The sequence below is a fragment of the Podarcis cretensis genome (genome assembly GCF_951804945.1).
Source record: "Podarcis cretensis genome assembly, chromosome: 6".
In the NCBI taxonomy this organism is placed as follows: Eukaryota; Metazoa; Chordata; class Lepidosauria; order Squamata; family Lacertidae; genus Podarcis; species Podarcis cretensis.
The window spans coordinates 40,950,030-40,966,787 of NC_137175.1; the positions used below are offsets into that span (position 1 = coordinate 40,950,030).

Sequence of the window (16,758 nt, forward strand, 5' to 3'; positions counted from 1 at the left end):
AATCCTCTACATGTCTGCTCTCAGGGAAAGGAGGGGCAAGCAGAAATTAGTGGATTTTCTTGGTTTGTTAAAAGCCTTATGGTGGAAGAGGAAAAAGCAAAGATTTTGGATGTACATTCCATGATGGGAGACTTTGCAGGAGGGTTAGTACCTTACAAGAACTAACTTACTTGCAAACTGAACATGAAGTTGAACTGGAATTGGGGTCAAGACTTGGAATGAAGTCATATGTTCAGGTACAGGTTCCAAGATAAACAGCTGATACCCATACCCTTAGCCTTCTGAGCCTTTGGTGTTGCCACTGATTTTGCTCCTGAATGCGTATATTGTGCAGCAGTAGAAGAGCTGTGTGAACCCACCCACCCACCCAAGGCCATTATGGGTGCCAAGGTGCGAAGGTGCCAAGGACTCACATGGGCCCCAGTAGCTATGGAGGAATTATAGAGGTGGGAGGGATCTTGCAGAACAGCTAGTCCAAACCACTGCTTTATGCAGAATATTCAGAGCTACATGAAGACTGCAGTCAAACTCTCCCAATGGCATACTCTCCCGATGGCAGTGTTACATTTGCCAGGATGGGGGCAGGGAGTGCAGGTTGGGGGAACTCTGAATTGGTGGCAACTTCCTGACTGTGGGAAGCTGCTGCCATCAACCCAGAACTTTCCCAACTTCGTGGCCACCTAACCCCATCCTTATTTCAGAGAGAAGCAACACCACCGCTGCTGAAATTTAGCCCCCTAAAATGCTGGTGATGATCCCATGAATGGCTGTCCATTCTGTGCTTGATAAGCTCCAGCGAGGAAGAGCCAGCCAGCTCTGTAGGTAATAGATTCCATTGCCAAACACCTCTTACCATCAATAAGATTCTCATGTTCAACCAAAATCTACCTCCCCCTAACTGAAGATCATTAGCTCTCATCTTGCCCCTGGGGCAAAGGAGAAAATTCAAGGCAAACGCTGCCCTCTAACCTTTGTGTTTCTGACTAAAGGAGAAGAGGTGTAAAGGTCAGATCAGCTGTAAACTTAAAATGTAAACTCTCAGGATTTTAAGGAGTGGTTTTGGCAGCTCTTGAGTTGCCTAACATTTAGCCTTCTTTCTTCTTAAGTCAGCACGTAACAGGGCAGCAAGGAGAGTGCCAGAAACACTATTTAGGGAAGCGAGAGGTAGGTGGCAAAGACCAGTCTTTGGGAGAGTACTGTGTTTGTAAATGTATGTATCACCCTATTAAAATTGGATGTGGGTGGAAGAAATCGTCACCCTTTTGGTCCGATCCCTGAAAGGTAGAGAGACAGCAAATGCCTACTGGAGGGATTGTTCCCAAATTGGGGTCTAATTTGGCATTGATTCAGATTTCTAGCGATCAAAAGTTGGAACCCTTTGAAAAAGGGAACTGGGTCCCATGTTTTGGTTCAGTCCGTTGCCAAACTTTATCGTATCCACTTGATTAACCAGTTTCTGTTTAGACTGCCTTGGCTGCGTGTCCCTATGTTGTTCAGCCCTTTTTATTTCTGAATAAATATTTGCAGGAAATTTAAGACAATGTGATGGGCAAGAAGATAGAGACAGGACAGAATGCTGTTCTGCAAGCTGCCTTGATTTTAAGCTCTACTAAATGTAGGCATTAGAAATATTGAACAAACCCTCTGTGTTAGAAAAACTCTGCAGGAATATTGTGAGTGAATGAGGGCTAAGAGAGCGGTACTGGTTAAACGCTGCTGCCACACACACACACACACACACACACACACACACACACATTCACACACAACAATTTCCACCATCACAATCCTCTGCTCGAGTGGAACAGGATAGAACAGCAGGGGATGTAAGGAAGCAAACACTGAAGGTGACTCAAGATGGAACATGCAACTTAATTCTGAGCAGAAATCTCTATCAACAGATGACAGAGCTGCTAAGTTTGGTGGCTCCAAAAACTTCAACATCATGAGATTTTAAATGTTGTCTTCTCAGTTTCCAGTCTTTACACCATCTGCATCAGGAGTGGTGATGGGCAGGATGAGGGCCAATAATCTGAAGCTGAATTTGGGAAAGGGTTGTAGCACAGTAGTAGAACATTTTCCTTGTTTGCAGAAGGTCCCAGGTTCAATCTTCAGCATCTCCAGGTGGGGCTGGGAGGACTATTTACCATATATCTGGAGAGCTGCTGCCAGGCAATGTAGACAATACATGAACTCAATGTAAGGCAGCTTCTTGTGTTCCTAATCCTGACAAAATGGAGATGATGTGGGTCAGTAGTTCCTGAGCAGCTTGGATCTCAAGTGCTTGAAGGAGCGTCTCCCAAACCAGACTTTGCCAGCAGTGGAAGAGACCCAGTTTGTGGTTCAGGAAACAGTGGCGGTGAGGAGGACAGTCACACAATATGCCAGGGCAGCACCGCACCTATGGAACTTCCTCCCGGGTGAAATCAGGCTGTCTCCTCACTTTGAAAATGCACCTGTTTATCCAGCTATGATTCGAGTTTGGGGGGTATTGCCTGATGCTGTTTTATTGCTGGGGGGCTGATGAATGCTTTTAATGTGTTCTTTAATGTGTTATCTGCCTTGTGCTCCCTTTTGGAAAGGAAGGTGTGGCATGAAAATAGCAACTAAATAAATAATTAACAACACACTTTTTAAAGCATTGATATATCTTCTTATTCATAACGCCAGTTAGGAACAAGCATTATTATATTTTTTTAAAGCCCAATGAAATAAAAGCATCGGCTTTGGCTTAGGTCTGAAAGAGTCCCTGGCATTCAACAGCATCAGGCTGGAAGCATCCTTTTCTAGCTCAGTTATACTAGAACCCAGTATCCCACTTTGCACAACACACCAGGACAAACCGTGGAGTGGAACTTGCACACACTTTGCTTTTTTTTTTTTTTTTTGCTGCTGCACTAAGGTAAAGGTAAAGGTAAAGGTACCCCTGCCCGTACGGGCCAGTCTTGACAGACTCTGGGGTTGTGCGCCCATCTCACTTAAGAGGCCAGGGGCCAGCGCTGTCCGGAGACACTTCCGGGTCACGTGGCCAGCGTGACATCGCTGCTCTGGCGAGCCAGAGCCGCACACGGAAACGCCGTTTACCTTCCCGCTGGTAAGCGGTCCCTATTAATCTACTTGCACCCGGAGGTGCTTTCGAACTGCTAGGTTGGCAGGCGCTGGGACCGAGCAGCGGGAGCGCACCCCGCCGCAGGGATTCGAACCGCCAACCTTTCGATCGGCAAGCCCTAGGCGCTGAGGCTTTAACCCACAGCGCCACCTGCGTCCCTTGCTGCTGCACTATGCTAAACCAAATTTTGGCTTTACGGTGTTTTCTTGAACTGGGTCAAGGCTACAGCTCAAGACAGGGGATGAAAGAGCTTAATTTCAAGTCCCAGTTTGGATGACATACTAAGCTAAAACATGGCTTAGCTCAGTGTGACATGGCAGAGAAAGGCATGGGGGGGGTGGAGTGGAAGCAAAGTGAGCTCCTCTTTGGGAGCCTGCACATTCACACAGTCTCACTAAGCCCAGGTTTGGCTTAGCATGTTGTGTGAATGAGCTCAGTCTCTTGTTTTTCTTATTATGAACAGCTGCTAGAAGTCTCATGGCACTATAACTATATAATGCTTCCTGACTTTTATATATGTTTACTTGAAATGCAGTTTTGAATCATGAGAGTTTGAACAGAGCAAAAGAAGAGCAAAGACTTGGAGGGACAAAAGGGTATAGAGATAAGGCTTGGAGAGGTGACCCAGCAAAGAGTGGGGCAGACCACCCATAAAACTGCCGCTCCATGGCATGATGTGAGCATCGCTTCTGTTCTGATGACATATGTAGGCAAGAACATTGTCCCCTAGAAAAGTTTTAATGTTGACGAAGATGATAATGGGGCCTTTAGATATACTGAGATATAACAACCCCTCCTTGCCTAGGGGTTCTTTCCACACATCCTGCTGGAATCAATAGCAAAACTGCCATAGATTTTAATAGAAATAGATTAGGTCCTATTAAAACAGTGGCAAGAGTGTTTTCTGGTCTTCGGTGTATGTTGCCAGACACATCTGTACATTGTGGCTGCCCTCTAGTGCATCATTTTAGAATTTCATCACACAGTCAAATCTATGTAGTTCATAAATCCTTTGAACTTCTAAAAGTTATTTAAAACTTTCAAACTCTCTAACTTTTAATAAATGAACTGGTTAGTCAATTAGTATAAATATTACTGTATGCAATGAATTTTGAGGATGTTTCTTCAAGCTCACAGTTTCTCTTAGCTAAATAACACAATGTTATGGGGAAATTATCTCAAATTCATTACTTGGATCAAGCAATATTCACAATGCCAGGCTGAACATTGCTAATGATTCTTATTTTTTATGTTTTCACTTAAGATTCTATGCAGGATTATTTAGCTGATGTACTATTGAAGCCTATTTAACACACACACACACACACACACACACAAAATATCCCTATCTTAGATGTTGCCTATTTACAGATGTAATCGTTTCTTTTTGAATTTCAGTTTGTATGAGAAACCTGGGATCTCAGGTTTAGGACCCTTGAGTAAAATGGCCGTCCTGGCCTTCATCTTTTTGTTGGCCTTTGTCCAAGCTGAATCTGCAAGCCGTGAGTATTTAACCAACCATCGGGATATTAAGAACACTATACATCTTCATAGGGCAGTAACCCAAAACATTTGTACCCCTTGATATAGTTTAACCAACAGGCACTTGTGAAGAAACAAATACGTAAGGAATGATCTTGCAAATCCCAGTACATATAAGTCCCATGAATCTTAATGGATTGATTTAAATTCATGGGACGTAAATATGCCTAACTTTGATTGGGATATGTTCCTGTATATTTTAGTGTTTGTTCCAGATGGTACTAAAATTAATTCTGCTTATTTTTTAAAAATTCTGATAACTTGGGTGATGCCCTGGCTTTTCTAATCATATGTTGATGTTTCTAAAGTGTAAACTGCGAAGAAGTGGCCTCCCTCAGTAATATGTTGCTCAGCCTAAAAAGCAGAGACAGGCTTTATAGATGGTTATTATATAGATGAAAGTGAGGTGCTGTGAAGGCATTTGATACTGTCAAGCTGCCCTTTCTGTTTGCAACACAACAAACCTTTAATGTTGGAAGAACTTTTAGAATGCAAGGTGTTTAATCAAATCCGAAATAAGAAATCTGTATAAATAGGATTATACCCCTAGCATTCAATTTAACCATTTTCCCTAAAGGGCTGCTTTCCCCCATACAAATCTGCAGAGATCCTGAGATCATAGACCCTTCTATGCATGCCACCCCTCAGAAAGGTCTGGAGGATGGTGAGGAGAGCCTTCTCTGTAGTGGCTCCCTGTTTACGGAAGTCTCTCTCAACGAAGGCCTGCATGGCACCAACTTCAGCACCAGACAGACATGTCATACCTTCCAATGGTCCCTATTTTCCAGGGATAGTCCTGGATTTACAGAAGCCGTCCCGGTTTCTGCTTTGATCCCAGAATGTCCTGCTTTTCCTTAGGATGTCCCTATTTTCATCGGAGAAATGTTGGAGGGTATGGAGTTATCCAACCCCTGAGCCATCTGAAGACAGCCCTGTATAGGGAAGGTTTTTTTTTAATGTTTAATATTTTCTTATGTTTTGATATATGTCAGAAGCTGCCTAGAGTAGCTGGGGCAACCCAGTCAGATGGGTGGGGCATAAATAGTAAAATTATTATTATGTAATAGGATGTACCTATTTTCATCAGAAAAATGTTGGCGGGTATGACATGCTTGCTTTCCCAAGCATTTGGGACGCACCAATATGGTACTGTAGCATTAAAACAGTTTTTAGTATGCTTACGTCATTTATTATTACTTACAAAAACGCAGGATCCTCACCCTGTTTGGGAAGAAGCTACAGATATGCAACATATAAGGTGTCAGGGCAGGGCAGAACGGGATTTAAGTTTCATTGGTCAGCAGATCACACAATCTGCATATGGCAGGGGCTCAATCTTATTTAAGGCTTGTAGTTGACACTCTCCATAATTTCAGCTTCTATTTTAGTGATGGAGTGGCAGGTAGTGATGTGCACTGTTTGTTTCCCTTTTCAGTTTTAACTTCAAGTCCCATATTTGGACCACGGCAGGTGACTGGGTTGCTTGGAGGCTCAGTGACTGTGAAATGCTTTTACCCTCCCACTAGTGTGAATAGACACAGCAGGAAGTACTGGTGCAAGGAATCAACACGGCAATGTTCAACCATCATTTCTAGCAATGGCTATGTTGCCAGAGAGTTCAAAGGCAGAGCCTTAATAACAGACTTTCCAGAGAATGGCATATTCACTATATTAATATCAGAGCTTAGAAGAGGAGACATGGGGATGTACAAATGCGGTGTTTCACTAAATGACAATGGACTGTCTTTCAGAGTGAAGCTGGATGTTTCCGAAGGTAAATATATAATGCTACTTTATTTTCTGTCAGAAGCAGGCTACAAATATGCAACTATCAATGGCTTATTGGAAGATTTAGTTTCCACTTTTGTCAGCTTCATCCTCTGCATAACTAAAAACGTTATTGTTGTATTGTTTTATTCTGGGACGAACAAAGTCTGAATGCATATGAGTTGTGGATGGGAATGCAAGTGAGCGGGAAGGGGGGGACATAGTGGTAACTGTGTCACTTCTTGACATGAACAGTTGTAGATGGGGAGGGAGAAAGTCCTTGAAGTCTCCAACTGTTTAATTACTTTTTTTGGGGGAGGAGCTAATGGAAGAAATGTAGGAAGTCATAAGATGTAGAACCATGGAGCAATACATAGTGCAATGCAGAACAACATGATATTGTAGAATGGAAGATGGAAAATTGGTAAAGCTATGTCTCCTTACTATAGAGTCAACAGTTCCGGATGAAGCTCAACTCATTTATGTTGAGCAGCATGGATCAGTGACTATGAACTGTGACTTGGGTGCGCAATATGCAAGTGCTCGGAAGTACCTGTGCAAGATGTCAAAGAATGATTGCTACACTGTTATTGACTCGTATGGAAAAATTGACCCAGCCTACGAAGGAAGAGTTTTGCTGACCTTTCTCGGGACTCCTGGATCATTCAGTATCGTTATGACCCAGTTAAAGAAGAAGGATTCAGGGTCATATCTCTGTGGAGCTGGGATCTATGGGGCAGGGGGAGAATCCAAGGAACTGGATATACATGTATATGAAGGTGGGTAATAGCTGGGAATTTTTGCAGTCCTAAATGCAAACAATGTGCCCTCTTAATCCTTGCCTATCATGTCTGATCTAGTAGGAGGGAATTGACTGGATGGCTCTAGGGAGTGGACAATGTCTCACTGTGGGAGGACGTTATGCCCACTGCCTTGAAGGAGGCACCTGTTGAAGAGGTCCTCTCTGGATCCAGAGGTTTTAGAAAACCACAATCCAGTCTCTAATATTCCTTTACTGGGCAAGGTGATTGAGAAGGTAGTTGCCAGCTAGCTACGGGTATGTCTGGAAGAAGCAGATTATTTAGATACATTCCAGTCCAGTTTCAAACCCAGTTTCAGCACTGAAACAATGGGAAATGTGATCCTGTTGGTTTCCTTGACATCTCCGTGGCTTTTGATACCACTGTCTATGGTGTTCCTCTGGAGCAACTCAAGGAAGTGAGAAGTGTATTACAGTGGTTCTACTCCTATCTGCAGTAGTAGTACAGTACTAGGAGAATGTTTCTTGGCTCCATGGCTTTTGGGCTGTGGGATCCCACAAAGGTCCATTCTGTCTACTATATTACAACATCTCTATGAAGCCATTCAGAGCTATCGTGTGGGGATTTGGAGCATGGTGTTATTAGTATGCTAAATGTCGTTAAACGTGGCTTCTGTAGTTGACCACTTTTGTAATGTTTTATTTTGAAATATTTAAGATAATATTTCAGTTTTCTGTTAATGATGTTGCTTTGAATATACACTTGACTTTATTCCATAATGTTTTATTCTATATTGTTTTATCTAATATTTTAATGTAAACTGCTTGAAGATTCCCCCCCTCCCTTAAATACATAAAGGGGTATAGAAATGAAATTAATAACAACAGCAACAATATAATTTCATGCCTTCTCTTTCTCCAGGGACTTTGGTGCCCAAAGGACAACCTGTAGCAAGAGGAGTCCAAGGTGGATCAGTGTCTGTTGAATGCCATTATGATCCAAAAGAGAATTATACACGCAAACAGTGGTGCAAGTTAGAAAAAAACAGGTGCCTTCCATTAATAAATGACTTTGGGTATGTGATGGATTCCTATGAGGGAAGAATAGTGATGCATGATAACCCAAGTAATGGAACATTCACCATCCTGTTGAACCAACTGAATGAGAAGGATGCAGGGTTCTACTGGTGTGTAGTAGATGGAAAAGAGGAAAGAAGGTCAGCAACAGAGCTGAAGATTGTAGAAGGTAACAGACCATGTTTCTTCTAATGTGCTTCTCAGCGGAACTATATGCCTCTTTTGTTCAGTGTTGCAGAGCCTAAGCTGATTCAGCACAGCAGGATCAAATGGAATCAGTCCTAAATATTATACTTGTTTTTCAAAGGGACTTTGTTGCAGATAATGAGAATAATCCAGACAGGAGCAAGCTGGATATGACATGAAATGCATTATTGCATAAAACATCCAGTCTTGTTTTTGGTTTGTAAAAAAGGGGCAATATTCACTGGGGGAGAGCGCAGGATTGGTTCAATGATAGGTAGGGTTTGGGAAGAAGAATGTAACTTCTTTCCTGAGACCCCAGTGAAAACACCCCTCCCCCATTTGCATTAGTGATAATGGGAACTTTCTTTCAGTGGAAATCCTACATAGAGTGTGGGAGGTGGGTAGATGGATAAATTGCAGTGGGTAGCTGGGTGGGATGGGTTAGACTGCCCTTCCCAACCCACTGGGGTTTTGATCCTTGTAGGATTATTCTCACAATGGTAGTTTACACTAAGAAAAAGTGCATATTAAATGTCTCATTTAATCCCATTAATTTCAGTAAGAGAGACCAACTTAATTCTATTATTGAGATGAATGGGAATGAAAAGAGATTTACTCCTGCTAGATAATAGGCAGTTCTTTAAAATCACAGCAAATAGTTTCAGACAAACTCATTTGTGGATCTGGCTGTCTACACGTCCTTATTAGGGTACATTCAGAATAGCAATTCTTTGCAGATTCTGCTAAAGAAAATAAGGCAAGGATATGCTATCCAATTTTGAAATTTAATCACTAACTCTGCTTCCTGGTTTTATTGTTGCTGTTTACCTCCTTGAAGAGATAGGACTGCTCTGATAACTGCTTGTCCAGAGCTGCCATTGTTGTACTCCTCCTCCACTTCTTTCTTTTACAGGAAATGTGTACCCATTGCAGCCATTCCACTAGATAGCTTGTTAATTCCATCTGCTAATTTCTTAAGAAGCTAATATAGGCTGTCTACACATGGGGCGGAGGAAGGGGGGTGCAGTGGGGGTGGGCCGCCCCGGGTGTTACTACTAAGGTTCCCAGTACGTTTCCGAGCACAATTCAAAGTGTTGGTGTTGACCTTTAAAGCCCTAAACGGCCTCGGCCCAGTATACCTGAAGAAGTGTCTCCACCCCCATCGTTCTGCCTGGACACTGAGGTCCAGCGCCGAGGGCCTTCTGCCAGTTCCCTCAGTGTGAGAAGCAAAGCTACAGGGAACCAGGCAGAGGGCCTTCTCGGCCCTGTGGAACGCCTTCCCATCAGATGTCAAAGAGATAAACAACTACCTGACATTCAGAAGACATCTTAAGGCAGCCCTGTTCAGGGAAATTTGTAATGTATGACATATTAGTGTATTTTTGGTCTTTGTGGAAGCCGCTCAGAGTGGCTGGGGAAACCCAGCCAGATGGGCAGGGTACAAATAAATTATTATTATTATTATTATTATTATTATTATTATTATTATTACTACTACTACTAAGGGTGTGTGTGTGACAAAATGACGGGCGGCACTCTCTGCGGGGCCTGCAGCATGCCCGAGCTACACGTCTCTCCTGGGAGTGATGTGGTGGCTTGGGCGCCCGCAGGCTCTGCGCTGCCCCAAATGGTCTGCCTGCCGCCTCCCCCTCAGCTGTAGGGCGGCTGAGTGGGAGGAGGAGGCAGACAGACTCCTTGGAGGCCCTGCGAAGTGTCCTGCCCTGGTTTGCCCCACCCCGCGGGTGGCTGGCCCCATCCCACGGTCGGCTAGCCCCGCCCCATGGTGCTTGATTGGCTTGCTCCGCCACTGTCTATACATCATATATTTGAAGCACATTAAAAACACATTTCCCCCTGTGCAGAATCCTTGGGACAGTAGTTTACCCCTTATAGAGCTACAATTCCCATTCCCGCGATCCTATTTGGGGAGTGTGCATGCTTTGAAGGAACTTAAAAGGTATGGCATATACATTGCCTTTGAGCCTAATAATCAGCCAGCAGGCCCTGCCACTTCATAGGCCTATAAACCTAGGGTTGGAGGCTTCATTTTGATTCCTACTATGCATTTTATCTTTCCGTTGAAAGGGAAAAACCCAAAGTACATTCTACTTGGGTTTTCTGCAGCAAATAGTATCTATAATTGCCTAGTTCATGCATTCTATTTGTCACATGATATATTCATGTGCATAGGAAGGTCTGGTCTGGTCCAGTTAGGGGTGTTTGATGTGATATATTGTATACCAGCTATTTCATTTAATAATGCTAAAATTAGGCTCTCTGTCTTTGATTTAAAGTGATTTACTGATTGCCTATTTACTTCTAATGCTTTCCCGCTTTTGAAACAGGGAAACCCAATTTAGTAATAGCTAATGAGATCAACGCTGTTGTCGGTGCCCCACTGAAACTATCATGCTCTTACACATGTGAATATGCTGATTATGAGAAGTATTGGTGCAAGTGGAAGAATACTGGATGTGAACCTCTCGTCTTATCCACCCAAAATGAAAATGGCTTGGTGGTTAATTGTGATGCAACCAATAGAATTTTGTCGCTGAACTTTGACCAAGTGTCACGAACAGATCAAGGGTGGTATTGGTGTGGAGTCAGACGTGGAGGTCACTATGCAGAAACAACTGCGATGCATCTGGAAGTGCAAGAAGGTGAGCTTCAGTTCTGATCAGAGGGACAACACAGTAGGTTTCATATACTGTACTGTCCACATTTTACCAGGCCTATTATGGATTGCTTCCAAATCTTGACACATTATAATTAGTGAGCACTTCAAGAGCATCTAAAGATGTCCACTCTCAAGTTATGGAGCAGATTCATGCTTGTGGGTCTTTGCCTTTCACGGATGACATGATTTGGCTATGCTCCTGGTATGCTAGAGTGCCATAATTCATTTTTAAACCACTCAGTTAAACAATTCAGAAGATACTTTTTCTATAATTTGATTCTGCAAGTAACACAGATTGGCAATCATTAAACACAGGAGCATTTAAAGGCGCTTCCACACAACAGATTATTGTGGATTACTGAGGCATGCATGCTCTTTTAGCCTCTGCATAGAGCCCTTCCCCTTCCTTTGCCAATAATTAATGTTAGTTTACAACAGCTTCCAATTTTGCCTAAAGCAGGAATCTATCACCCAGGATCTTAAACCATGGCTTGGTTTAATATCCTGGTTTAATATCTGTTTTTACGATAGTAAACCTTTTGTTTGGACAAAATGAGAAACTACAGTTAATTAAAGCCTTCTTGGTTTTATTGTGAATAATAGGGCAGGAATGAAGGGGGGTCTGTGTGCAAGCAATAAGCCAAGATACAACCATTACCATAAGGTTCTGACTATTTTATTTCTTTCCTGCTTTTTGTTTTCTTATATGTTGCTTGATACCAATTTCCCAAACATGCCTAAATAGTGTTTCAAAACCCTAAAGAAGATTCCAGTGCCGACAAAGAACCCAGTGATATAATTCCTGAAGTCAACCCTAGAAGCAGGGGCCTTCCCTTAAATGAAGCTAAGGAGGCAACTGGAGTTGAGAGCCCCGTAGACAGGTGAGCCACTGTAAAAGCCTTAAGGATGATATGTGAGTGCATTGTATAAGAAGAAACAAGAGGACCTAAAAGAAGAAGCAAGTCACATTTTGTTACTGAATTTATCAGATACATTTTGAGCAATCAGATAAACTGACAGTTGGCACTTGCTGAGGGCCAGGCCTGCTCCCCTTTGTGTAAAAATAGAGTCCAATTTGAAATACAAAGAGAACACACAGGGGAAGAGTGCAGAGCCAGTTGTTACCCTCTTCCTGTGATCTACCTCCCTGCAGCTTTTCTCCCCAGACATTTTTCTCCTTGTCAAAGAAAAGGGCTTCAGCTGAGGAATGAGAAGCAGAAGGGTAGGAGAAGGGTCCTCTATTTCTCACCTGCATGTCCCTTTGCTTTCAAAATTAGACCTCCCTCCCTCTTTCTGTGTGATTGGGGCTCTTCCATGTTGAAAAACTCATGGAGCTACCATAAGCATGTAAAGTTTGCTCCTAATACTAATAGATTCTGGGAATGTACCTGAAGTCTTTAAAATATCGTAAGAATATAAGTAACGCCATGTCAACAGAATATTTAGGCAAGTTTATCTGTTTCCTATAATTTGTATACACTGGCTATGCATTCTAAAGTTACTACAGTGCCAATTCAACTTCTCTTTCAGCCATGAAGATAGCAAAAATTCCTCAGTTCTGGTCTCCACTTTAGTCCCCCTTGGAGTTGTGTTTCTGCTTCTTGTCGCAATTGGTATTGTTGTGAAGCGCAAGGTTTTCAAGCATTCAGGTGAATCTATACAAGTTCTAGGCTGTGTGGAATATAATTGTAAATTTATGTACTTTTTGTTATAATTTGAGTTATAATTTTAATTTTGTTATAATTTGAGCACTTGAATTATCACTTCCCAAACAATATATTGTGAACATTAGCAAGGTGAACTTCAGAAACGTTTTCCTTGGGTTCATGTTGCCTTGGGATCTTTCTTTGTCTCTTAACTCCTGTTAGAAACAACTCACAGGCCATGAATGCCCAGATGCACTTGAAGGCTCATATACTCTATGAAGCTATACTGGCGTCCTTTTGTCTTCTGGATCACGGTTAAGAATAAGAGTGTAATGGTCCTGGTATGAAGTATTCACATGGGTGGCACAGCAGCACAAGCACTAAATCTACCTGTTAGCCTGATGAGAGACCCACAAATATTTTCTCTGGCTCCAATCCTATGCTTGCTTTCTTTGTAGCTGCAATGAATGAAGAGGACTTTGCTTCAGAATTTGAGATTGGTGGATATGTCTCAGTATTTTGGCTTCTCTCCATGTCTCATTTTTTCCCCAGTCTTAAGTTCAGTTATCCACATTTCTACATAGGTTTGCATTTATTTATTTTTTAAAAAAAGTCCTCACGAAAATCCATCAGCATTTTTGTGCAAATTTCTCCTACTATGTATGTTTTTTTATATGCAATTTTGCATAAAGTACACATTTTTTGCAAACCATTTTTTTTCTGATATAATGCATTATTTTCACCAGTATATGTATTTATATGCACAATTTACCAGAGTATTATGGATTTTTGTTCACATTATGTGGCTGAAGAACTGCATTGCATTTCCCCTCTCCTTTCTACAGATTTGGTCTCAGTTGGAAGCTACAGGACAAACATCAGCATGACAGATTTTGAGAATGTGAGACAGTACGGAGCAAAGGACAATGTATGCATGGAAGATGCTAATGAGACCCAATTAGGGACCATGGATGGTAAGACCCTTGTATAGCATTTACTCTAGCTACAACTAGGTGTTAATGGGGAGAGACAATGCAATATAGTGACTCATTTAAGAAAGTTGTGTATTCATGGAAGAGCTTTCTATTACTTTCATGTTCAGCCCCTTAACATCTCTCATTCTTTACAGAGAATATAACCAGTGGCAGTCCTAAGGAGACTGGTAAACCAAAGAAGACAAAGAGGGTAAGAGCGAGATAGATTAACAGGACTATAATAGTCCCTTGGTAATCCCAGTTATGAAGCGGGGGGGGGGGGGGACTCATTTTAAAAGCTTCTAGTGTTCTTTGCATGTTACTGTATTAAGCAAGGACTTTGGGGGCAGTTCCCCCCTAAACTGTTACAGTCATTCTCTTCCTTTCAGAAGGATGCACAAACCTCCAGTTAGTTTAATTTGTTATTTCTCTTCCATTTTTTAAAAAAGTCTATTTTCTTTTCTTTTGTTGTCTGTTGATGGTAGTTTCAGATTAACTGTTGTTTAAATTTATGTTTCAGTTTGCTAGCCCCTTTGTGAACCATTATGGATGAAAAATGGTATAGACTGTTGCAGGCAGTAAACTAGTTAGATCAAACTAGCTGCCTTTATGTGTGCAGCACATGAAAGGGTGCCCCAGGGAATGCTGGGAATGCTGCTGGCCTCACCCCTGGATGGCCACACAATGGTATGGATGCCTGCACTAAAGGAGCAAAGCGTGTGAGAATCTGTGTGCATGCGGGCTTCCACATTACTGATCATGCAGGGGTGCAAATCATATGAAAACCTACGCATGAGCAGCTGCTTCTTTGATGCAGACATCTAAGATGTCTCTGAGTGCCTCACAAACTGGAGTTCTCTCTCAGAAAGCAGCCATTTTGTCACATGGACCAAATTAAAATAGTACTGGGGTTTCTGTTTGTTCTTTTAGGGCTCCACGGAGGAAATTGAGATGGCTTATACCACAGTCCTGCTGAATGAAGGCAACAAGACCCCTGCAAGAAGAGACCAGGAACAATAGAGCTTTGCAGATGGCTGAAGAGTTTGATTGCAAACGCTTTGGAAGACTGGTGGAAGCCACTTATGCAATAATGACTAAAGACAGCCTATGATTAGAATAAGTGAATAGCAAGCTATGCTGAGATGCTAATATTTCCCCAAATTGTCTCAGTTCTGCCACATACTATACAATATTTCTTGATCAACATATACTCCTTTAAGGGTCAATAGTTTCATTTCAAAGTTATATAAATCAAATTAATAAAATTTTGTGATTTAGGAGAAATGTACTGATGGTAAGAGCAGTTAAACAATGGAAGCAATTGCCTAGAGGGGTGGTGGGACTCTCCCTCACTGGAAGTCCTCAAGCACAGGCTGGACAGTCAACTGTTGGAGGTGCTGTAGCTCTGGATTTCCTGGATGAAGCCTGGTGTTGAATTCGATCCTCTACAAATCTGTGCCTGATTGATTGATCTTCTTTCTCTCATCACATCCACACAAAACATTTAAAGCACCATTATACCACTTTAAAAGTCATGGAAACTATATTTTGTTATGGGTGCTGACTTTGCAGAGCTGCATTTCCCAGCACCCTCAACAAACTGCATTTCCCACGAGTCTTCATGACTGTTCAAATAGTACAATGGTGCTTTAAATGTATGGTGTGGAAGCCCCCCACCCTCTTTCCACTCCACCACATTTTAGAGATTTTCATTTCATGCAATTTTATTGAGAAAATGTAAAACAAAACAAAATGAAGCAATAATCAGAAAAGAAATGAAACTAGGATCACATAATCATGCAATCGTGAATAGAAGGAAAGGGATGGGGAGGTTGGGGGGGACTATGATTCTGTACCTGATTATATCTGTGAAATGCTGAAACATTTTAAACTAATAGGAATTGATTTGGAAACTTTATACAAATGTTGTGTCCATCTGTATACAAAAACAACAGCTGGATTTTGCTGTTGATGGACTCTGGATAATGAGAAAAATAATCGTTTAAAAATTAATTCAGTAAACGCAAAACATAAAAAGATTATTTTTTTGTTTGTGAGCCTGACTCTGTAGTCTATAATCATCTGGAATCAGTGACTTTATAGTTATTTGTATGCAATGTTTTTGAGCAGTGTGCTCTGACATAAAAATATCCTGAATGTGAATTTGGAAGTTGAGTTTTTTGCTGATTTTGAGAGAACTCATGATTTTGAGAGAGAACCACGTTATCAAGATCTGGATATATGTATCCATTACTAGATGAGGTGTTTACATTTTACAACAAGGAGACATCCCTGAATAGCAAATGCAACATAGTTCTGTTACACACTTGATAGAGCAAACTGGAATCAAATGTTGAGCATCTGGTAACCACTCTTTCGTTCATCATTTTTGATCTGTGGCCATTTCAATAGGAACCAAATCACTGGGGGGGGGGATAAAATTTGCTTTGGTAAGAATAAAAGGGGTTGGGGGTGCAGACAAGCATCTTTGTTTCATGGGCATGCCAGTAGCATGATAGTTACAGATACAGAATGGCTCCTTTACTGTGCCTCATATATTATATAGTGATAGAGTTGAAACCTTTGGTCACACTGCAAGCCTATAGTACTATATCTATTTTGTGAAATTGGTCTTGTTTACCTTCCTTCTACTTGGTTTGTTTACACAAAGGAGTCAAGTTGCACAACTAGATCTACAGGCTACATGTAAACATAATGAATAGAGCATCTGACTAGATTGGTTCATCATCCCATCTGGGCAAAGGATGCCAATCCCAGCTGAAATATTCCTATGTGGTTGGTGCTAATGCATCTATTGACCAGAATTTTTATTGCTACAAGGAGACTAGCACACACTTTCTCAAATATCTCACCAACATTTTGTTTCTAGAAAAACCATCAAATAAATCAAAACACGTAATCATTTAAATACTAACTTTTTGACAATCTGAATTGCTAAGTCTGCTAATTATATCAGATCATATCATCTGATATAATCAGTAGATATGATGCTACAGTTC

At 41.6% G+C, this 16,758-nt stretch overlaps 1 protein-coding gene across 2 annotated transcripts in view; it reads left to right on the top strand.

The window, feature by feature from the left end:
- The window catches only part of PIGR (polymeric immunoglobulin receptor), a 33,517-nt gene extending 17,616 nt beyond the window's left edge, over nt 1-15,901 (top strand). The window contains exons 1-11 of one of the 2 annotated variants that reach the window (XM_079982421.1): nt 1,072-1,164; nt 4,508-4,611; nt 6,087-6,425; nt 6,868-7,197; nt 8,101-8,424; nt 10,787-11,101; nt 11,864-11,999; nt 12,649-12,767; nt 13,610-13,738; nt 13,894-13,949; nt 14,669-15,901. In XM_079982421.1, coding sequence (XP_079838547.1) covers nt 4,554-4,611; nt 6,087-6,425; nt 6,868-7,197; nt 8,101-8,424; nt 10,787-11,101; nt 11,864-11,999; nt 12,649-12,767; nt 13,610-13,738; nt 13,894-13,949; nt 14,669-14,758 — 1,896 coding nt within the window. In that variant the 5' untranslated portion in view covers nt 1,072-1,164; nt 4,508-4,553 and the 3' untranslated portion in view covers nt 14,759-15,901. Of the gene's footprint in view, nt 1-1,071; nt 1,165-4,507; nt 4,612-6,086; nt 6,426-6,867; nt 7,198-8,100; nt 8,425-10,786; nt 11,102-11,863; nt 12,000-12,648; nt 12,768-13,609; nt 13,739-13,893; nt 13,950-14,668 lie in introns of those variants that run through there. The other variant, XM_079982420.1, reaches the window with a different exon arrangement.
- Nucleotides 15,902-16,758: the final 857 nt, after the last annotated feature.